A 24,148-nucleotide genomic window follows, 5' to 3' on the forward strand; every position below is an offset into this window, starting at 1 on the left:
TCCCAAGATGTTTTCCCCCCACAAGCATGTACGCGAGCATTTGAGATGGAAACGTGAAAGGATTTGAGTACGTTTGATGAATGTGTTGGAGGACGGTATGTGAATAGTTTTGACATGTTCATGCGAGTGCGTTTGACGTGTATGTGTGCAAACCTTTGACGCGTGTATTTATATGAGTTGAACGGTGTACCTAATGAGGGGTCCAAAGGGAAAGAAGGAATTGAATTGTCGTTGTGAAACTCGTGTCACAGATATGCACTCCAGACTACACACAGTCAGAGTCAAATGTTTGATGACTTTTTTTTAATATAGGTACATCTCAATAAATTGGAATATAGTTGAAAAGTTTTTCTTCAGTACTCATAGAGTGATTAAACACTGTAGTACTTTTCAGAGGGCAAATTCCAGCCTAATTTATACGTTAAAATTCACTTTATTTCTTGAATTAATTCACTATTTCTTTTGACGTTATATTTTAGTTTCTCATTTTGGGGAATTTTGTTTTATTTGCTATGTGCTACAATCATCAAAATAAGACACATTTTAAATATGAAAAACTTGACTCTGAGTGTGTGCAGTGTGCAGTTCATCTCTATAATTGGACTTTTTGAATTGAACTACCTGATATAAAGATTGACACTATTCATGTGTGAGCATGATTGACATGAACTCGTGAATGCCAGCGATGTGTGTGAGAATGTGATTGACGTGCACGCATTTGAGTCGTGTTGATGAGAGCGAGACGCGCGTGTGTGAGAGCATTTGAGTAGTGTCAATGAGAGCAAGACGCGTGTGCGGCGAGCCGGTGACCACAGCTAGGTCACGTCTACTCTCACGGTCCTCTTGACCAACTACGTGACGACATCAGTGTCCTCTAGACTGCCGGGAGTGCCGGAAATCCCACCCTTCTGCACTCGCGGGGTCCATGTAGTTGTTCTTGATGAGGAACTCCCTCAGTCTTCGGGAGAGGATCCTGATGAAGAACGCCTTCCCCTCCGCAGTCAATAATAAGATTGTCCAAAATCGGTTGATGTTTTTTTCCAGTCCTCCTTGAAGATCCAAACTGCATCTGCGCACCTCCACTTGTTGGCCACTCGCCCCCTTTGCCAAATCACCTTCAAAATCTCGAACTTTGACTTGAAACTGTAATTTGAAATTCAAAACCTGGTTAGGTCGGGTTTTATCGCGGTTAAGGTTTCACATGAGGGTTGTAAGCCTGGGTTAGGGTTCACATTAACGTTTCAAATGAGGGTTCCAATTATAGGTTAGGGTCTCAAATCTGGGTTCCACGTTAGGGTTTTGTAAAAGTTTCAATTCCTGGTCCGATCTTGGGTGAGGGTTTCAAATGAGAGTATCAATTTGGTTTCCGCACCAGGTAGGGTTTCAAATGAGGAAAGTTCTTAGCTTGGCTTAGAGTTTCAAATGAGGTTTCCAAGCCCAGGTTAAGGTTCGAAGTTAGGGTTAAGCCCCAGTTTGACACTAACTTGAAATGTTCACCAAGGTTTGAAGCTCTTGTAGGAAACCCCAACCCTGGATTGGAATCCCGAACTTCAAATCCTAAATTGCAACCCTAACTTAAACCCTTGACCCATGCTTGGAACGTTAATTTAAAACCTTGACCCAGTCTTAAAACCCTCATTTGAAGCTATAACCCCCATTTTAAATCCTAACTTGAAACCTTAACCCATGCTTGAAACGCTAACTTTACTCTGTAATTTGAAATCCAAACCATGGCTGCTTAAATCCCTAACTTGAAAGCATAAATCAGTCGTGAAACCTTGTTTCCTTTGTTCCCCTCCTCATCTTTAAGGCCCGGTTTGTGTTTTTAATCCAGAAGGAATCAAACATTCCGAAGACCTCGCAGGCTTCACGCTGAATTAGACACTTAACCGCACCTTGACGCGCACACACGCACACATGCATCAACAAACCGCTGTTGACGTGACGGCGTCTAATGAGGGAGCCGCTCCAGAGGCTAACGAGGAGCAAAGCGCTGACAACACTTTCAACTTCAACTACGTGGCATAATCAGCGCCGCTTGCCTGCGCGCACCTTGATTACGAATTCTTTTGATTTGCGAACATGATTGACGGGTGCAGTGGTGGAGTAGCGCAGGTGAGCACTTGATTTCTTCGGCAGTCACTCAGCTTCAACTTTACAAGGCAAACAACATACACAATAGGAGGCGACAAGATACAAATATACACGTACAGAAAATGCTCATACAGCGCGTGTGTATATATCAGAATCGGAATCAGAATCAGAATCATCTTTATTTGCCAAGTATGTCCAAAAAACACACAAGGAATTTGTCTCCGGTCGTCGGAGCCGCTCGAGTACGACAACCTTTCGATCGTCAATTGACAGAGAACACTTTGGAGACAGAAAGACATTGAGACATTGAGGTCGCGGGAGTGCCGGAGCCTCTCCCAGCTATCATCGGGCAGGAGGCGGGGTACACCCCGAACTGGTTGCCAGCCAATCGCGGGGCACACGTAAACAAACAACCATTGGCACTCACATTCACACCTAAGGGCAATTTAGAGTCTTCAATCAACCTACCGTGCATGTTTGCCCGGAGAAAACCCACGCAGGCGGGGCCGGGGATCGAACCCGGGTCCTCAGAACTGTGAGGCAGACGCTCTAACCAGAGGAGAAGCGGCTCAGAAAATGGATGGATGGAAGTTTTATACTTTATCCAAACTTACCAAGCTGGTTTGCTCGATGGTGACACTGTTGACGTACTCGTAGGCAAGTCAAGGCTGTCGCTTTCATGAGCCGCAAGGAATTAGTGTGCTCCCTAGTTCCAAACCATTGCTATAGACGAACGGCTCGAGAAAAAAAACTGTTACTGTACCAAATATAGCATGTTCCGAACTCCAGAGATTTGTTTCGTATTCCTCTTAAAGTTAACACCGCCAACATGCTGCTCCCTCTCTGTGCTGCGCTCTACACGACAATGGCTAGAACTCCTGCCATCATGGCCGCCACATCAATGCATGACCTGGAAAAGTGTCCACCTTCAACATGGCCGCCAAATGGCAATGCCTTGCCTTTAATGGAACGTCGCTACATTCAAAATGGCCACCGTGTAGGCACGGGTGGCACGTCTGTTGGTTGGACCTTGTCCTAATTTATATCTGTGACCCGGAAATATGTGTGTCCCAGTCTCTGTCTATATTGTGCCACAGCGCCAGTAAACAACAGTGGCAAATTCTGGAACTAACAGATTTTGTCAACGTCGGTTTAAGTGGCAACCGGACACTTTTTGGACACATGCACTGTCCAGACAGCATGTGTAAAAGTAGAAAAACTCATGGAAATATCCCTGGCCAAAATGAAACAGACCTAGAGTTGAAGTGCCATTTTAGGACATTTTTTAGAATAGTACAGTATAGCCTTGAAATGGTTTCTGCACAGCACTTGAAAAGTTGGATCAGATGTCACAGCATTCATTGAAGTGCTTTGGTTGTACGAAGACTCCTTTTGGTACAATTTGCACAAAAGCACACGAATCAGGGCTTCCATCGGGTAGAATGAAATTTGCCTCCCTTCAGTCCGAGCACGGCCGTTTCACCCAATTCCTCCATTTTGGGAGCTGAGCTCTGACATGCGTCAGTTTAGTTGGTGTACCAGGAAATTGGGCACTGACAAAAGTTCTGTGTAGTTAGGAACACGAAATGGCAATAAAATGCGTCCATTTTTTGTTGGAACTAATTCATTTGTTGTCATTTAATGAATTGTGATTCATTTGATAAAGTCCCACACCTATACACACACACACACACACACACACACACACACACACGCACACGCACACGCACGCACACACACACACACATTGTGGTTAGCACAATTCAAAGGAAGAGGTCCACTCCCGTCTTGATGTTTTCCGTCCATGTTTTGTGATCTTTTTCTGTCCGGTGGCTTTTTTGCACTCATCGCTGGACGAGGATGAGTTGAGGCGAGTGCCACTAATGGCGTAATCCCTTTTGTTGGCATTGTAATCCCTTAATTCCCTGCTGTGTTTAAGTGTACACGCTACATTCAAACATCTGGAATCTTTTTGTTGCTCTTCCATTTCAAGTGTCACATTCAACAACTGTTCCATTTTTGTTTATGCGCGCATGTGCAGTGGATGGATGTTTTATTATTGTTTCTTAAAAAGTTCTATTGTTTTTATTCTTTATTATTGTTTTGTGTGTGTTATTGTCATTTATTTTGTATTTATTGTATTATTTGTTAGCACAGTGAGACTGTTTATTTAATATTGTATTGTGGTTTGGTTTTATTTGTATTTATTTATTCTTTCTTTTGTCTTTCTTTATTGTTTTTGTAGTTATTTGGATTTTGTTGTGGTTTTATCAATGCTGTCACTCTGTATTGCTGTTGTTCTTTATTACTGTTATTTAATTTATTCATTTTTATTCTTGTTTTTTGATTGTCTTTGTTGGGTTTGTCACAGTTTTGTATTACTATTTGTATTGTTGTTTTTTTAAATTATTCTTATTTATTTGTATTATTAGTTTTTAGATGTTTTAATGGTTTGAATTGAACTTTTAAAGTATTTTTGTGCTATGTTCCTGTTTTTTATTGTTGCTTTTGTTTATTATTATTTGTGTTTGTAGAAAAATGTTCGTTGTGTTTTTATTGGCTTTTTAATTGTTTTTGTTTCATTCTTTTTACTCTTTGGATTCTTGTTTTTGTTTATTATTGTTATTTATTTAATTATTTTCATTATAAATTACATATGTTTGAATTAGTTATTGTATTGTATTGCATGTATGAGAAATTGTTTTCTTGTGTGTTAGTTTTATTTTTGTATTGTTTTCTTGGATTGTTTTGATTGGTTTTGTGCACTTTTTTGTTTTACAATTTCACTGGCCAGAGTCAACTGTAAAGGACCCCAAAAATGAAACTTTTTACTCCTTTGCCAAACAAAAAGAGGCCGAAGAAATTTGCTGAGTCCGCGCTTGACTTTTTTTTCTAGCTGTGGTCAGCAAAAATTGGAAATGCATAAAACAATAGCGCCGCTCCTTCTTTTTCGTGGCGGGCAATAAAGGAGGAGGCGCAATGGGGCCAGTGACATTTCCAGAAACAATCCCTGCGCGACGTTCGCTAAGCATGGCTAACAAAAAACAAACAAGCTAACGCGGATCATAGCGGCGGCCACAAAGCCGCACGAAAGCGATACGCGGCGAAAGTCACAAATCTGCCCGCTGAGCTTTGTTTACATCACGTCCGAAAAGCGCGAGTGACTAATCTGTTTAGCGTGCGGCGGCGGCGGCGGCGACCATTGTTCCCGTCTGGCGGCAGAAAGGCGCTTACTTACTTACTTACTTACTAACGGACGTACTTAGCGCTAAGCCGCCGTCCGTTGCTAATGTGGCCGCTAAACGGCGCTGGTCTGGACACTGCCGTGACCCCAAAGCGTAGAGGCTAAGTGCTAAGCTAAGCTGTGTTTAACCCAGTCGTGGACGTGTGTGTGCATTTAAGGGTTCAGTGTGTCCGTGCGTTCGTTGTCTTTGAGCCCTCCTGGTAGGGTTTTAAGAAAGGGTTAGGCTTTCAACTTAGGGTTCCAAGCCTGGTTCAAGCTTTGAAGCAAGTGTAAGGTTTTGAAATTAAGCTTCCAAACAAACTTTGAAGCCAGGGTTCAGGTTTGAAATTCAGCCATGTTTCAAGCGAGGATTAGGGCTTCAAATTAGGGTTTCAAGCTCGGTTTAGTGTTTCAAATTAGGGTTAGGGTTTCAAATTGGCTTTTCAAGCCTGGTTTTACGGTTTCAAATTGGGGTTTCAATTTACTGCTAGGTTTTCAAATTAGAGCTTTAAACCGGGGTTAGGGTTTGAAATTGGGGTTTCAAGCCTGGATCAGGGTTTCAAACCTGGGTTAGGGCTTTCAAATTGGGGTTTCAATTTAGTGTTAGGGTTTCAAAGTAGCGTTTGAACACAGTGTTAGGGTTTCAAATTGTGTGTTTGAAGCCTGGGGTAAGGTTTCAAGTTTGGCTTTAAACTCCGCGTTCGTGTTCGAGCAAGGTTCTGATTGCAAATTGGGTTCAGCGTCTTCAAATAAGCGGTAGGGTTTCGAATGTCGCCATTGTTGGGGTTGTGTGTGTTTGCAGTGAAATATGTGCGTTGTGTTCGAAAGCACACACCACACGCACGTTTTATCTCCTCAGTGCAGCTGCGAGGAGACCAGATTGGACCACAAGCTGGAAAGCCTCCCCCCTCCCCCCCCCTCACACACACACACACACACGAGCATAAATACACCTTGACGCCGAGCTAACCCCGTGCTGCCAAACGGGATTAAACGGGAAATAAATCGTTGGGTGCAGCTTTCGACACACAAACGTGTACGCGCGCGCACGCACACGCTAGTTATGCTCATTAGCACAATTAGAATCAAATGTGTTTCTTTCCCTTTTTCCTGATCCTCTTTTTCTTTTCCTCTTTGCTATTCGTCTTCTTGTTTTCGCTTTGCCCTTCTCCCCTTTTCCTCTCCTACACTTTCCCGTCCTTCTATGAATCGCTTCTTTTCCTTTTCCTTGGCTTCGCTTTTATTTGAATTTTTTGGCCATGTTTTTTCCCTTTATTTTTGTTGTCTTTATTTTCCTCTTCCTCCTTCCCTTCACTTTCCTTCGTTATTGTTCATGACCTTAGTTTTCCTTTCCCCTTACTCTTTCCTTTCCATCCTCTTCCTTGTCGCTCTATTTTCTTTCCTTCTTTGCTTTCCCTCCGCTTCCTTTCCTTTTTTCCCTTTATAATTATGTTCCTTTGTCGTCCTCCTTTCCGTCACATTCCTTTCCTTTTTTCCCATTTACATCCATTTCCTTCTTTTGCCGTTCTCTTCCTTTTCTTGTTCTTTCCTTCACTTTCCTTGTCATTCTTTTCCTTTTCTTTTGTCGCTACTTACTTTCCATTTCTGTGACTCTTGTTTGTTTACTGTTGCCCATTTGCTTTTCTTCCCTTCTGCCTCCTTTCTTTTCCTTCCCTTTGTCCCCTCTTTGCTTTTTCTTCCTTTCTTTTCTCTTCTTTCTTTTCTTTTTTCTTCCTCCCATTTCTTTTTTTCCAGTTTTGTCATCCTTTGATCACAAAGATGCTGGCCTCCCTTCAGGTGAAGAACAAACAAACACTTGTTTTATGTGTGTGTGTGTGTGCATGCGCATGCAGCAGCTGTTGTACACATGGAGCGTTTTACATCATATCATTTGTTGTTTTCCTTTCCCGCAAACAGCCAAAATCATTTGTCCCCGTCCGCAGGCGAGAGGAGCGACGCGGCTAAATGGCTTTGTGGCTTTAATTCAATTAGCGTCTAATTGGCACTTGAAATGCTTCTCGTTGAAATGAGCTGCAAGTCGCACCGATTACATCTCAGCCACGCGAGGAAGGAGGGAGGGAGGGAGGGAGGGAGCGCCAATGGAAAAAGGAGGGGAAGAAGCAGGCAATTAGGGGGAAATTCCCGGGATCTCGGTTGCTGAGATGCCTGCAATGTTGTCTGCCAACGGCGCTATTTTGCGCTAATGCTAATTCCACGAAGATGAACAATGAAAGACCAACAATCAAGTACAACTGGTGTTTGTTCTTTCAAAGGGGTTTTAGATTGAGTTCCAGTTTTGAAAATTCAGCCCTCGAAGCCAGTTTGACGTTGTGGCATGAAATTTGGTAGTCATGTCTATCATGAGGAGAGCCACAAATGCGAAATCTTCATTTCAAAAACAGCTTTGAAACTCTATCCTTGGCTTCAACCCTAATTTGAAACCCTCGTTCAAAAGCTTTACTCCTGTTTGAAACCCTAATCTTTTCTCGGAACCCTAATTTCAAAGGTCCAGTCAATGATTGTTATTTTCAAGTGTTCCAAACTCGGTTGGACTCAAGTTGTTCCAAATGTGTCATCCAGAGTGCAGAACATCCATCCATCCATCCATCCATTTTCTGAGCGGGGTACACCCTACCCACCCAATCGCAGGGCACATACAAACAAACAACCATTGGCACTCACATTCACGCCTACGGGCAATTCAGAGTCGTCAGTAAACCTACCGCGCACGCTTTTGGGATGCGGGAGGAAACCGGAGTGCCCGGAGAAAAGCCACGCAGGCACGGGGAGAATATGCAAACTCCGCACAGGCGGGGCCGGGGATCGAACCCGGGTCCTCAGAACTGTGAGGCCGACGCTCTAACCAGTCGTACACCGAGCCGCCACGAGTGCGGGACAACAATCTTCAAATTGTCTTGATGTTTCACTTCTGCATGATGTTGTCAGTAAAACGTCTGCGCAAAGCATCATTGATCCGAGCGTCTTTGAGGAATTTCTGCTGCTGACAACCAAACGAAGAAGAACTTGGAAGTATATCAGAATTTTTTGCAGCTGAAATTTTTTTACACGGAATTTTTCTTTTTTTAGTTTGAATATTTCTCCACTGAATATTTTGAGATGTTGATTTTTTTTACATGTTGAATATCACTGCTGAAAAAATTCCGTGTTAGAAATTCAAACTCTGATGGCACAGACATACTTCCATAGAAGAAGAAGCAGAAGAACCAGGAGCCTTCTCCACTTTTGCTGTGTGGGCCGTTCTCCTTTTTCAAGCGGCGGCTCCTAAACTATTCTGTCGGGGGCCCGTCTGCTCCCGTTATCTCGCCTTTCTATTATCCTTCCTCTGGTTTGCTTCTTCTTTGATGATCTCACAGCTTCTTTTCTCCTCGCCACTTATCCTGCCTCCTCCTCCTCCTTCGTTCCCTGTGGTGATGCGCCCCCTCCTCCTCCTCCTCCTCCTCACTTTTAATCATCTCGTTTTTTTTCTGCTGAGCTCCTCTGTCTTTGTCTCCCTCCTCCCGTTCACCTTCCTACCATCCGCTGCCTTCACCTCACCATCTAGCTCGAGCTTAGCAAAGTAGCTCAAGAGGCGCTTCTTCCTTAAATCCATCTTTCCTTCTGTTGATTCTTGCTTTTCTTGCTTCCTTTCTTTGTCCTTCCGTTCCTGACGTATTTCTTCCTGTTCCGTTAATCCATCCATCCATCCATCTCAACAGCTCTCCATCCTTCCATCTTTCCTTTCTTGTCTTCTGTTCTTCCCTTTTGTCCGCCCCACCCCGTTTTTCCTTCCTTCCTTCCTTCCTTCCTTCCTTCCTTCCCTTACATCCTTCCCTCCATCCTGAAAGGAGGAATCATCTCGGTGGGCCGAGGCTTTGGCAAGGAACTAAATTATAGCTCGTCTAAGAAAATGTTTTTTCTTTGGGAGGGTCGGGGGATCCACTGTTTGCTCTATTTAGGTCCCCCACGCCACGCAAACATTTGGGCTCTGCGTTTGAGTTGATTGTATGACACAGCTGCTCAGAATGTTCTGCTTTTTCTTCATTCTTTCACCACATGGCGTACAGCTGTGGTATAATTTCGCAGCTTTTGTGTCTATCGCGACATCTTGGCTGAGGGCGCATTCAAAGATTGCACACACACGCACACGCTTTTTATTTGTGTATTGCAAGTAGAAGTGATAAGCATCGCAATGCATTGCCTCATCTAAATGTAACGCTTCAGAAGTCATTGCAAACTTGGTAGGGGTGTTGATCCTGGTGAAAATCTTATCAATTGGAGCGGCTGACATTTGACAAATTTGTTTGCGAGTGCCTCTTGTAATGTTTTGAAAAATCACCCCCTGAAGCCAGTTTCCCGTAGCAACCTAAAATTTGGTGGGCTTGTCTATCACGGGTAATCCCACGAAAAGGTCTGAAGAAGCCACGCCTCAAAATACTCAGGAAGTTGTCTGCTTTGGTTTAAGTTGTGATCACTTGCCATAAAACATGGAACTGAAATGAAATACAGCTATTTTTTTTTTTTAGAATTCAGCCCCTGGAGCCGGTTTGACGTAGCAACATGAAATTTGGTAGACATGTACAGTATATCGTGAGTAGACCAGCAAAAAGGTCCCAAGGAGACATGCCTAAAAAGGCACAGGAAGTAGACCATTCTGGCTTGAAGTGGACCTTTTAGCCTCATTGTGGCCATTTTCAAACATCCATCCATTTTCTGAGCCGCTTCTCCTCACGCGGGTCGCGGGCGCGCCGGAGCCTATCCCGGCTGTCGTCGGGCAGGAGGCGGGGTACGCCCCGAACGGGTTGCCAGCCAATCGCAGGGCACATCCAAACAAACAACCAGTCGAACTCACATTCACACCTACGGGCAATTTTGAGTCGTCAATTAACCTACCACGCATGTTTTTGGGACGTGGGAGGAAACCGGAGTGCCTGGAGAAAACCCACGCAGGCGCGGGGCCGGGGATTGAACCCCGGTCCTCAGAACTGTGAGGCAGACACTCTAACCAGTCGACCGCCGTGCCGCCCATTTTCAAACAATTTCTACAAATATAAAATTAAAGTGTTGAATATTTTCTTGCTTACTTGTTTTGATCTGATTCGTCTTCATTCATCAGTGACATAGGTTTGCTCATATTCCTTATATGACACACACACTCACACAAACACACGGACATGCACACACACACGCACACACACACGAGCGCACACGCTTGTCGGGTTCATTTCACAGCACATTGGCAGCATTATTTGCCATTTGTGGCAGCGGCCGCCATCATTTTGACTTAATAGCGAGTGGCTGAAATTGTTCCTCCTCTCGGATCAGCCCGACCTCCTTGTGTGTGCGTGTGTGAGTGAACGCAACCATGTCCGTGTGTTTGTGTGTTTTCTGTTTGTGTGTGTGGAATGGGTTGTGTGTGGTGACTGTGTGTGTGTGTATGTGCGTGCAAGCGTATTTATGACCTCGCCCACAATCTGAGGCTCTTTCCCTGGCAGAGACGGGACGTTCCACGTCCCAAGAACCAGTTTCTGTAGCCGGGGATCGGACGCCAAGGTCTCCGACTTCGGCCGCCGCCCAGCTCACACGTCCTCCCGCAGGTGGTGAGCCCATGGGAAGGGGGACCCGCGTCCAGGTAGGGGGAAATGAGGTCCAAAATTTGTACTTGGTGCTTTGTCTGCTCCCTCACCTTGGACCTGTTTGCCATGGGTGACCCAACCAGGGCCATGCGGCCCCAGACAATTGAACTCCTAGGATCATGGGGACACACAATAAGGGGACAACTCCAGGAGGGGATCATATCAAACGTATACTATATACATAAGCCCCATACACACAGACATACAATCATACACATTAACTCACACAAACACAAGAAATTCGGACTGGATATAATCTGGCTCGCCGCGACACAGAGCTTGGGCTCTGGCACAATTCTTCTCGAAAGGGGTTGGACTGTCTCCAACTCTGGCGTTGCTGATGGTGAGAGAGGACGAGTGCTCATTCCCCCACGTCTCAGTGCCCGGACGTTGGGATTCACCCCAGTGGACGAAAGTGTAGCCTCCCTCCGCCTACGGGTGAGGGGACGGGTCCTGACTGTCGTGTGTGCCTATGTTCCAAACAGCAGCTCAGAGTACCCACCCTTCTTGGAGTCTTTGGAGGGGTGTGTCGGAGAGAGCCTCTGTGGACTCCCTTGTTCTGCTGGGAGACCATGACAGTGAGACATGGGAAGGTGTGATTGGGAAGAATGGCCCCCCCGATCAGAACCTAAGCGGTCTTCTGTTATTGGACTTCTGTGCTTGTCAGGGATTGTCCATAATAAACACCATGTTCAGATATAAGGTGGTCCCCTTTTTTAAGAAGGGGACGACCACCCCAGACCGGAGGGTGTGTTCGAACTACAGGGGGATCACACTCCTCAGCCTCCTCAGTAAGGTCTCTTCAGGGCTTCTGGAGAGGAGGGTCCTTCTGGAAGTCGATTCTCAGATTCAGGAGGAACAGTGTGGTCTTTATCCTGGCTGTAGAACAGTGGACCAGCTCTACACCCTCAGAAGTGTCCTTGGGGGTGCATTGGAGTTCACCCAACCAGTCTACATGTGTTTTGTGGATTTGGAGAAGGCCTTTGGCCGTGTCCCTCGGGGATTCCTCTGGAGAGTACTCCAGGAATATGGGAAGAAGGGCTGTTCGGTCCTTCTACGACCGGTGTCAGAGTTTGGTCCTCATTCCCGGCGATAACGGCGCCAAGGCTACCCTTTGTCACCGATTCTGTTCATTACCTTCATGGACATCATTTTGAGGCGCAGCCGAAGTGTTGAGAGGGTCCAGTTTGGTGGCCGCAGCATTGCGTCTCTGCATTTTTCAGATGATGTGGTTCTTCAACTATGCGTGATCTCCAGCTCTCGCTGGAGCGGTTCGCGGGCGAGTGTGAATATGCACTTTCAAATCTGACGCCATGGTCCTCAGTCGGAAAAGGGTGGCGTGCCCTCTCCATGTCAGGGAGGAGATCCTTCCCCAAGTGGAGGAGTTCAAGTATCTCGGGGTCTTGTTCACGAGTGAGGAAAAAAATGGAACGGGAGATCGACAGGCAGATCGGCGCAGCATCTGCAGTGATGTGAATTCTGTATCGGTCTGTCGTAGTGAAGAAAGAGCTGAGCCAAAATGCAAAGCTCTCGATTTACCGGTCGATCTACGTTCCTACCCTCACCTATGGTCACGAGCCGTTGGTCGTGACCGAAAGAACAAGATCTCGGATACAAGCGGCCGAAATGAGTTTCCGCCGCAGGCCGTCCGGGCTCTCCCTTAGAGATAGGGTGAGAAGCTCGGTCAACCGGGAGGGGCTCAGAGTCAAGCCGATGCTCCTCCGCATTGAGAAAAGTCAGATTAGGGGGGATCGGGCATCTGGTTAGGATGCCCCCCGGATGGTCATGGCCTGGTGAGGTTTTCAGGGCACGTCCCACCGGGAGGAGAACCTGGAGGGATCCAGGACACGCTGGAGACACTAAGTCTCTCGGCTGGCCTGGAAACGCCTCGCGAGTTCCCATAAAGAGCTTGACGAAATGGCTGCGGAGGTCTGGGCTTCTCCGCTAAAGGTGCAGACCCCGCGACCCGACCTTGGATAAGCGGAAGAAAATGGATAGATGGATGTGTTTGATTGTGTTTATTTGCATATGTTTCCGTTTTGTTTGCCTCTGTTTTTGTGTGTGCGGAATATGTTGTGCATGCCGATGAGTGCGTGTTCACGTGTGCCTCAGTATATGTGTTTCTGTGTGTGTTTCTTTGTGTGTGTAGAATGTTTGAGTCTGTGCATTTTTGTGTGTGAGAGAGACACCCTGAGAAGAGAAATGAGACACGTGAAGATTATGAGCTCCTGAGACAGAACAACATGTGCTAAAGTGCGTGTGCATGTGAAATGAAAGCAAGCAGGCACAGCGGTGATTGCCAGCAATCATCCTCTTCAAAATGATGAGGTCATCAAGGTGTCCAGCTACACACGCACACATGCGCGTGCACACTCACATGCACACACGCAGAGGGAATGAGTAGTAAAGTGCGGCGACATAAAGACAATAATGATGTCATCATTGCAGCTAATGTAGCCTCAGCATCTGCCTTGAAACACGATTTTTGAAAGCACGGCTTTAACCCAAATTTCAAATGCTGACCCACGGATGGAAGGCTGAGTGGATTCACAGGGTAGCATTGTAGCGTCTTGCATGTACAACCCCAATTCCAATGAAGTTGGGACGTTGTGTTAAACATAAATAAAAACAGAATACAATGATTTGCAAATCATCTTTGACCTATATTTAATTGAATACACTACAAAGACAAGCTGTTCAAAATGATCAACTGGATTGTTTTTAGCAAATAATCATTCTAATTTTATGGCTGCAACACGTTCCAAAAAAGCTGGCTGGGACAGGCTCATGTTTGCCACTGTGTTACAGCACCTTTTCTTTGAACAACATTCAATAAACATTTGGGAACTGAGGCCGCTAATTGTTGAAGCTTCTTAGGTGGAATTCTTTCCCATTCTCGCTCGATGGACAGCTTCAGCCGTTCAACAGTCCGGGGTCTCCGTTGTCGTATTTTACGCTTCATAATGCGCCACGCATTTTCAATGGGAGACAGGTCTGGACTTCAGGCAGGCCAGTCTCGTACCCGCACTCTTTTACTACGAAGCCACGCTACGTAGTAATACGTGCAGAATGTGGTTTGGCATCGTCTTGCTGAAATAAGCAAGGGTATCCGTGAAAACGACGTCGCTTGGATGGCAGCGTATGTTTCTCCAAAACCTGTATGTACCTTTCAGCATGAATGGTGCCTTCACAGATGTGTAAGTCACCCATGCCATTGGCACTAGCCCCATACCGTCACAGATGCTGGCTTTTGAACTTTGCGTCCATAACAGTCCGGATGGTTCTTTTCCTCTTTGGCCCGGAGGACACCACGTCCACAATTTCCCAAAAACATTTGAAATGCGGACTCGTCGGACCACAGAACACCTTTCCACTTTGCGTCGGTCCATCTTAGATGAGCTCGGGCCCGGAGAAGCCGGCGCCGTTTCTGGGTGTTGTTGATAAATGGCTTTTGCTTTGCGTAGTAGAGTTTCAAGTTGCACAAATTGGATGTAGCGCCGAACTGTATTTACTGATATTGGTTTTCTGAAGTGTTCCTGAGCTCATGTGGTGATATCCTTTACACATCGATGTCGGTTTCTGATGCAGCGCCGCCCGAGGGATCGAAATGAGAGTATTTGCGTAGTTTGAATGAGAGCATTTGAGTAGTGTCAATGAGAGCATTTGACTGGTGTCAATGAGAGCATTTGAGCCGTTTAAATGAGAGCATTTGAGTAGTGTCAATGAGAGCAAGACCCCTGCGTGTCTGAGTAGTCCTTATGAGAGCCTTTCAGTAGTTTGGGTGCGTGTGAAAGCATTTGAATAGTAAGTGTGAGAGCTAATCCTGAATAATGTCCCTAACGGCCCCTCATACATATTCCTTCTTGTCAACAACATCGGGGAGTGAATTATTGCTTTTTGAGCCCCTGGCTGTGCCAGCGGCGAAATACGTGACGGAGAAGAAGAGAAAGGGAGAAGAGAAGAGGAAGGAATGAAGGAAGGAGGAAGGAGGAAGGAGGCCTCTTTCCATCTTTTCGCGGTTACTCCTCTTTCTCCTTTTTTTGTTTGGCAAACACTCCTCCGTACGTCAGGCATCAAAGTGGCCCCGCATGCTCACCTTCTTGTCGTTCAATTATTGAACCTGCATGCTGCCTTTTGGCATGTCAGCACAGATGCATGCGTGTGCGCGCACGCACACACACAACTTATGCAATATTGATACTGTTAATAAATATAATGATTATTTGACAGCCTGCAGCAAGGTTCAAATAACATTTGGCGCGCGTGCGTGCGTGATCATAATATTGCAATATATTGCCGCCTTGGTACATGTGAACCTTCAAAAAAGGCAAACATCCATATTCAATGATGTATCAACATCAAAACATCGCACTAGATAGATACCGTGTTTGCAAATACGTAGTATACACACGAGGGTATTTAGTTGATTTGAAACTCGAACGCAGATTTAAAAAAAACTGCGTATCAAGTTGGGTTTCAAAGTAGGGTGTGAAGCCAGGGTTTGGGTTTCAAATAATGGTTGAAAGGGAAGGTTAATGTATGAATTTAGGGTCAGCGTTTCAAAGTCGGGTGTGAACTCCTGATTTAAGGTGTCAAAATAGGGCGAGTGTTTCACGTCGGTGTTAGGGTTTCAAGTCAGGATTACCATAACACAAACATAACAGTAAAGCCCTTTTGGCATTAAAAGTATGAAAAATACTACAATATTTTTCTTCATAGAAATGGATAACTGCCAATAATTCAGATTGATTTTCAAGAGGAAATTCAGTAGGCGTTTCTTTCCCGTTCTTGATCAAATGACATGAAAATGACCCATTTGTCTGTGACTGACTGACTGTGATGGGCTTACACGAGGAAAAAACAACAACAACAATTCAGCATTTTGGTCCCTTTATTACTTTATATCTTAATCACACTTTCCAACAAGCCAAACAAGGAAATCCAAAAACACTTTGCTGGACAAATCATCTTTTTTTATTTTATTTTAAATAATGCTAAACAAATTCATGATATTGAAAAAAAAAAAGAACTAATCCACAAACAACAAAATATAAAACAAAATCAAATGGTTTGACTGGTGCACTCGAAAGCCTCACTCGCAAGCCCAAAACAAAAACGTAAGAGAAAAGCAGTTTGAACACTTAAAAATTGTTTTAAATCAAGCTATTCATCATGAATGATGTTACGCGTTGCGTTTGGAGAGAGATAAAAAAAATGGACACAGATTGAGCAAAAAAAACCAATAAATAAAATAAATAAAGCATTTTAACGCACGGCCACATGCTGCACACAAAAATAAAATCAAGAGGATGCTCGTTATCTTAAAACCCCCAAAATCATCAAGTCACGGAGATGACGAGAATAATGTCCAACAAGTCCGCTGGCGGCGCTATTTTGTCGCCAGACGCCAATGGCGGATGGCTAAGTGCAGCTAGCACAAGACATTAATTAGCCTCGTCAAGCGTGCCGTCTTAAATGACATCGGTTTTTCTGCCATCAGGGGGCGCCGATGAACACTTCGGACAATCAGATCAAATCTCTCTGAGGCGATTGTCTTGGAAAGACATCTGGAAACGGTGAACGTGATCGTAAAATTGCCGCTTCGAACCAAAATAGCTGACTTCCTGTCTTTTCCGGCATGGCTTCTTGAAACGTTTTGGTGGGTCTACTCTTGGTAGACAACAGCGATCAAATTTCATGTTGCTAAGTCAAACGGGCTTTGGGGGCTGAATTTTCCCCACAAATTAGAGGACCACTGGAAACGAAAATAGTCTTTTCGGAAAAGGCTTCTTGAGACTTTTGGTGGGTCTACTCATGATAGACAGGTCGACCAAATTTGATGTTGCTCGGTGAAAGCCTTCAGGTGCTGAATTTCAAAATAAAACTCAGTGGGCAAAAACTGGCCAAAATTAGCCTAAAATGACAGATTCGAGCTAAAATGGCAGACTTCCTGTATCTTTTTTTGACATGCATTCTTGAGAATTTTTTGTGGGTCTACTCGTGGTACACATGTCTGCCAAATTTCCTGTTACCAAGACAGATTGGTACCGAATTTCCAAATTACAAGGTTGAGTTTATCTTTGAAGGAACACTGGAAATGGTCCAATTGACCCGAGAATCCTTGCTTCAAACCAAAACGGCAGACTTCCTGTTTCTTTTCAGGCGTAGCTTCTTGAGTCGTTTTTGTGGGTCTACTTGAGATAGACATGCTCACCAAGTTTAGTTTCAGGTTGTTAGGTAAAACGGGCTTCGGGGTCTGAATTTCCAAATGACATTTGGGCGCACAACCAAGGCCCGTCAAACGTGGCCTGTTGATAGATACTAAACGGCTGCGTTAAAGGCACAGAATTGTCTGGCCTATTTATACCATGTGCGGTGAAGGGACTTGGAAAAATATTCCGACAACACAGACCAAAACAGCGTGTGCACGTGTGCTTGTCGTATCTTATTTACAGCTTGGTTGAATGTGTCGAAAATATCTGACCAACCGCTTTCACGCCGCCTTCAGAGGTGTAATGGTAGAGCCGGCGTTTGTTTCAGACAGACTGCCATCGCGGCTTCACGCATTCAGATAGTTACAGTATATGTTATATTGTTAGGTTTTCGACACCAAGCAAATTTACAGTTCGACTTCAAATCTCCCCCACCCTGCACTCGACCTTACGCATACGCAGGAAAAAAAGCGAGGAAAAAGTTGACTTAGCCGATCAGTGAGTCACGGCACAGCCGGCGTTTTTTCGCCCGTGCCTTTCAGACATATCTCGCTGTTGCGGCTTTGCGCAATGAGATACTTTTATGTCGACTATTTGAGACACAAAGCAAATTCAGAGGTGAATTTCAAACCTCCCTGCATCGGTACCTTACACGCACGCAGAAAAGAGCCAGGAAAAAGTCGGCTTTGATGGTCGGCGTGTCACTGTGAAGTCGGCGCGACAGAACTCGCCGGTACAGCTTTGCGCATTCAGATAATTGATGTCAATATTGCTGTCGACTCAAAGCAAATCGACTTCAAACCGTGCCCGTCCTGCATCGGTACCAACGACACACACGCACAGAAAACGCCGACTTCGATGATCCGCGTATCGCGACGTTTTTTTCACCCGCCACTTTCAGACGGAACATTCAGATAATTATTTGTCGTGTGCTTTCGACACAAAGGGGCACGGCCGGTGAGTTTGGGCAGTTGAACCTCACTCTCCCCGTCAATATTGCGGGTCGACATCCCGCGTGGATGGGTACCTGACGCACACGGGACGAGCAGATGGGCAAAAGGAGCCGTCTTGGATGGCCAGCGTGTGAGAGGTTCAAAGGCAACGAGTGCACGTATGGCCTGTAGGGGGAGACGACATTCTAAAGTGAAAGCGACTGTACAAGAATACGTCCGACTTCTTCTTCTGCACTTTTTTTGTCCCTCGATGCGACGGAAGCCGACGCGGACCGGCGATCGCCGGCGTCGACAGCGCGCCCAAAGAGGCCGGCGACGCTTCAGAAGGAGCTGAGCGCCTCCAGCGCCACCTCGTAGCAGAACTTGTATTGTTCCTGCGCACACGGATAAACCGCACGTCAGGCGTGCTACCGGCTTTGGAGAAAAGATCGGTCGCTCACCATGGTCTCCACCATGTTGGTTTTGTTGTTGCGCAACGTCTTGACGGTGTGAAAAACGTCCACGATGTTCTGCTGCTGGATCATCTCGTTGAGGCTGCACATGGCGCAGAAGGTTCCGGAACGCCCGCCGCCCGTGCTGCGCCAAAAAGATGGATCACAAGACATCAAAGACACGTTTGGCATCAATGACACATTCGACGGCTCGAGTAATTGACGCAAAACTTTATTAACACAGACTCTTGCGTAGCTCTTCGCCGCACATTTTGACATCAAAGACACATACATGTAGAGAAAGCAGCTTTTGATTATCTGCCCGCTGTAGTGACTGAGGCATATCAAAGACACACACACATATAGAAGAGCTTTCGAATGGTCACTTGTGTGACATAATGTGTTCAAACATGTTGTTTCTTTGAGATAAACAAACCATCCATGCCTTTTCGCAGGCGCTACCCGCTTCTTTGCAGGCCGAGCAGAGAAAATCTCATCAACGGCGTGATCTCAGGAGATCAAAAGTTGTCTTTTTGTAGCGGTCGTACAGAGCACGCTCACAATGCAAGTGCGGTCAACCGGCGAGCTGGACGCGTGACGTGTCGAGTCACTGACGAAAGGAGCCCCCGTCGAGAGCTCCACCTACACCCCAATGATCGAACAGGGCCGACGATTACCCGAAGTTAAGCCCATGAGACCACTACCGTGTTCTCACATTGGGAACTTTGGTTTGGGGTCACTGACCCCAAAAGGGAGGAATATACTGGATGCTCGAAGCAACTAATGTCAACCTATAGAGCGCGAGAACATTTTGACGGATTGACCTCGTTGTACAAAAAGGTGTTTACTCAGTGAGCTTCCTTTTAAGGGACTAGCCTCTAATTGTTTGGCTTGTCCGGAGAGTTCCGAGAATGGAACCAGGTTCCGAGAAAGGCTTCAGAGCACATCTAAATACCCCCGTGTCAGTAAAAAGTTCAGATCGTCACCTCCGAACGTCTGTCCGTGCCTAATTTGAGCCATCTATTTATCCACGACATGCACAGGTTCTATTTGTTGCCGCCGCCCCTGCTTTTCAGTATGGTATAAGTGTGTTCAGCAGCTGTATTCTGTGTCTGCTCTTTCTCACAAGGATTAAACTACATAGACAACTCTTGGTGTTTCCCAGTAAACTACTGTATGTTTGGAATCTGCCGCGCTAGTCCGAACACCGCAGTGGGCGTATCGCAGTGTTGCGTTGTTGTACTTACAGGCAGTGCACCACCGTGCGGCCGTCTCCGCCGTCGTACTGCTCCTGCCACTTGGCGAGTCGCCGTACCAGCTGCAGGACGGAACGCTTGGAAAGGGGCGTGTCCCTGTAGGCCGGCCAGCCAATGAACTGGAAGTGCTGCACGAGCCGGTAGCCGTCCTGGGGCTGAGGAGAACACGATTGACGTACGAGACCGTCCAATGGAAGTGAAATGCTGGCCAATGACGGCACAGTCAGGTGGGACATAGCTCGAAAAGTTACACTCTGGTCTCGGGTGTTCTTTCACACAGCCGTTGTTTGGATTGGGATTATGGTTTAGTGTTGGAGTAGGGTGAAGATGATGTTTGCGTTCGGGGTTAGATTGGTGTAAAGGATTTGCAATACATTAGGAATAATAGTTGTTTGGGGTGTAGATTAGGTTAGGGGTTAGTGTAAAGGGATAGGACCGTTTTAGGGTTTGGTTAGGGGTTCAAATTAGATTTGGATTAGGATGAAGGATTAGGGTTGGGATTACGGTTTAGGGTTGGAGTAAACCTAGTTTAGGGGTAGTGTCAACATTAGGTTTGGGGTTATGATCTTGTAGGATCAGGGTAAGGGTAGGGATTAAGGGTTATCCTAGGGTTAAGACTAAGAGCTCAGAGTTATCGTAAGTGACTATCCGGTGCTCATCATAAACTAAAAGATGAAAACGTGTAAAAGCTGTTGTGCTGTGCTGTTGTGTGTCACCGCACTGACTGAGAGCTAGACTCTCACAGCGGAGCTTCCCGTCTGTAAAAATGAGAAAATCATCAACGCTCGGAGTGGAAAGCGGCCAGCGGGATTCCTCCCGTCTAATCATTTTGACGGAAATGAGTCACAACGACTTCCACGTCCTTGTTCGACGCGAAACATCTTTTCTTTCATTCAATTTCACGGCTGCGCTGGGCCCCCGAGGCGGCCTTGGCATCCGACGCCGTCTTCCTCACGCGGCTCTGTGCCGTTTCACAAAATTCACGACATTCCATCGAAATCCCAATTCCCACACTGTTCATTACGCCACATGACAACGATCCCAAATAAAAAAATGAAAAGCTATTTTTCAAGAATACATTTTCCTTCTTGTTCCTAACATCTGAGAGCCGCTGTCCTCCGCTTCCCGGTTAACACCCCCCATTGCACCTCTGTCCCCGACGGCGTGAAAGTGTGGACAAAATTGCGACTATTTCACGCTTCACCGGCTCTGAGTGTCTGAAATGCGGAGAGCTCGGTAACACCGGAGCACGACGACAACCAGACAGCGGTATCGATTGGTCAGGCGATGAACCCGGGAAGCGGGGGAGGGGCGGGGGGATGTCCGGAGGGAGGTTGGGGGGGGGGGCGGGGACGACGGAGACTCGTACCCGGGCCATGTTGCAGATCCTGAAGATGCGGTTGATGATGTCATCGTCGATGTCGGCCGAGATGAACTCCACCTGGACGGGACCATAACAGCACGAGCTCTTCTCCGGCCAGTACTGCATGCACAGCTGCCCGAGGGGGAGGAGAAGGAGTTCGGGATTATTTCCACTCGGTGCGTTTACTTCTGCTGCTCAAGGACAACTGGCGAGAGGAGCCACCGCATTAATCGCATCACGCGTATATTGTGTCTGTGCGTGCCGTGGACTTCTTTCTGGAGTCTGGATTATTTCCAGTAGTTGCTCTATTTATGTCGATTCTACGTGGTAGGTTGGTAGGTTGTACATACTTAACTTTCAAAAGAAGCGACGGCATCAATGATGACAAAATGTGCATGTGCGTGCCGCGGACTTTATTGCCACTTTGGATGAGTTGTTGTCATTCTAGTTTTTCCTGCTGTGCTGTACTGTATTTCCTCGTTCATCGCGGCGGTTACGTTCCAGACCATCCCAACAACAGACGGAATCTGTCAAGTATTTACTGGACGATTTACATATATTTTAAAGCGTCATGCATACACTGCATTACCAACAATCAGAATATGCATGAAAGGTGCAGGTATTATTTTCGTGCACTCGGGGTCCCTACCCACACATTTTACACTATATGTGTAACCTGCCTTCAAAAGGCGGCTGCGACCCGTTGAGTGCTGTGGAAGTAAGCGTATGAGGACGTACGCTTGGTCGGCTATTTACTGGCATTAGCGTTAGCCGCTGTGTGTGCGCAGAGTGACGGCGTCATCTGCGGCTGGCAAGAATATGCTTGTGTTTAATGTATTAATGTGCAATAGTCCCTCTATCCAAACCACCTGTTATGTATTACAATGTGGACTAACTGGCGGTGGTAGGCTATATTAAATTAGCTAACAATGTGTTTACTAGAGACGTGAAGTTGAGTAGTTTAAGACAATTGTACTTTGTACTTACGGGGAGGCACAAGCCATTGCAGTTTAGCTTCTTTTCTTAGGTGTGAAATGATCCCAAACTTTGGACATTTGCGGTCTTTTACGCAGTCTTTCCCCCCCAAAAAATCCCACAATAGAGTGAATAATCCATGATATAAGTACAATAAAAAAAATCGGCGTTGCACAGAACCTGTAAAAAGTGAAGTGCGACATAGCGAGGGACGACTGTATTATAAATACATTTGGAGAGGAGTGCCCCCGTTATTGGTACAAAACAATTTGCACATGCAAGCCATGGACTTTTGACTGTGTTATTATTATATCTTGTTGTTCTCTTAATTTCTATCTTGCAAAGTGCGGCGAAGGAATGATTGAATGTGTTGTTGTTGTCGTGTTACCTGCGCGGCGTCCATCTCGTTGAGCATGACGATGGAGGAGCAGTTGTAGTCAAACACCAGCCTCCAGAAGTCGCCCATGGTGTTTGGCAAAGGATGCTGGGTCACGATGAAGGCCGCCGGCTGCTTGTGGCTCTGCGGGTGGGACAGGACGGAGCGTGCGTCAGCGAGCACGCACATACGCACTCAAATCAGAGGTGGGGGAATTAAGTTGCAATTTTAGGACTTGGGACTCGCTTGGTGAAAAACTTTGGAAGAGTCCACTGGAATTACATGAGAAGTCTTACCTGTATACAGTTGAAAATCTGCATTTTCAAGATAACAACCGTCCCTTGGGACTAGAACCTCACCTCTGGACTAGAACTTTCTCTCCAGACTAAAACCTTCTGTTTGGACTACAGCCTTCTCTTGGACTAGCACCTTCTCTCGCGACTTGAAGCTTCTCTCTGAGGCTAAAACCTCTTGGAATGAGAACCATTCTAAGACTAGAACCTTGGCTCTAGACTAGAACCTTTGCTCTTAAACAGAACCTTCTCTAAAATAGAATCTTCTCTCCGGACTAATCAGAATCAGCTTTATTGGCCAAGTATGTTAAAAACACACAAGGAATGTGTCTCCAGCAGTTGGAGCCCCTCCAGTACGATAACAAACTGCCACTATGACAAAATATACTAAAACCTCTCGAGAATAAAACTGTCTCTTGAACCTTCTCTTGGGACTTAAAACTTTTCTCGGGCCTAAAACCTGTCTGCACGAGAACCTTCTCTTGGGACTTGAAACTTTTTCCAGAATGAAACCTCTTGCCATGAGAGGTTTCATCCTTCTCTAAGGACTAGAACCTTGTCTCTAGACTAGAAACTCTCGAATATAACCTTCACTTGAATAGAACGTTCCCCTCTGGACTAAAATCCTCCCTTGGGAATAAAACTGTCACTCTGGACCAAGGTTATTATAGTAAATGAAAACAAACAAAATAACACAACTAAAATTGAAAAAACATTTTCGTAAACGAAATAAAATAAAAATGAGAATCTTTTTTTAAAAAACGTGAACTCACTCAAACGACATTTTACGTTTGCAAAACTAACTAAAGCTAACTAGAATTATAGCGAAAACATCATTTTCATTTTCATCTATTTAGTTTCATACATGAGCTTTCTGCATTGATTATAAATGTATTTATTCATGATAAATGCATAGACGGATACAGAAGGAAGGTCGAACAGTCCTTTGAGAATTGTAGTTCACTTAGTGCGTGTCGCCTAAAAATGACATCATCGGGCAGCGCCGTCGTCTCGACGGCTCGCCGGACCGAGCGCAAGTTTTGACGCAAAGCTAACTAGAACCTTCTCTCTGGGGATTCTCATTTGGGATGAGAACCTTAATTTGGGAATACAACCTCCTCTTGGGAGTATAACCTTTCTTTCTGTACTAAAACATTTGAGTTGATTTGCTCGATTTTAAGAAAGTTTATTTTTATTTTTTAAACTGCAGCGAGTTGAAGGTTAAGATTCGAGATTGAACACATGACTTGCACATACGGTATGTGAGCCAAGTCCCATCTCGGATATGTTGTGACTCAGCAAGATTGTAGGACTTATAATTTGCCAAACTCGAGTCACG

General features: G+C 45.6%; 1 protein-coding gene across 10 annotated transcripts in view; it reads right to left on the reverse strand.

The window, feature by feature from the left end:
- Positions 1-15,823: 15,823 nt before the first annotated feature.
- ptprt (protein tyrosine phosphatase receptor type T) overlaps positions 15,824-24,148 on the reverse strand; it is a 138,434-nt gene continuing 130,109 nt past the window's right edge. For all 10 annotated transcript variants that reach the window (XM_061688123.1, XM_061688122.1, XM_061688121.1 and 7 more), the window contains 5 exons: positions 22,529-22,660; positions 21,172-21,297; positions 19,794-19,957; positions 18,556-18,691; positions 15,824-18,489 (listed from right to left, as the gene is read on the reverse strand). In XM_061688123.1, coding sequence (XP_061544107.1) covers positions 18,436-18,489; positions 18,556-18,691; positions 19,794-19,957; positions 21,172-21,297; positions 22,529-22,660 — 612 coding nt within the window. In that variant the 3' untranslated portion in view covers positions 15,824-18,435. The remainder of the gene's footprint in view (positions 18,490-18,555; positions 18,692-19,793; positions 19,958-21,171; positions 21,298-22,528; positions 22,661-24,148) is intronic.

This window comes from Phycodurus eques, chromosome 10 (assembly GCF_024500275.1).
Source record: "Phycodurus eques isolate BA_2022a chromosome 10, UOR_Pequ_1.1, whole genome shotgun sequence".
In the NCBI taxonomy this organism is placed as follows: Eukaryota; Metazoa; Chordata; class Actinopteri; order Syngnathiformes; family Syngnathidae; genus Phycodurus; species Phycodurus eques.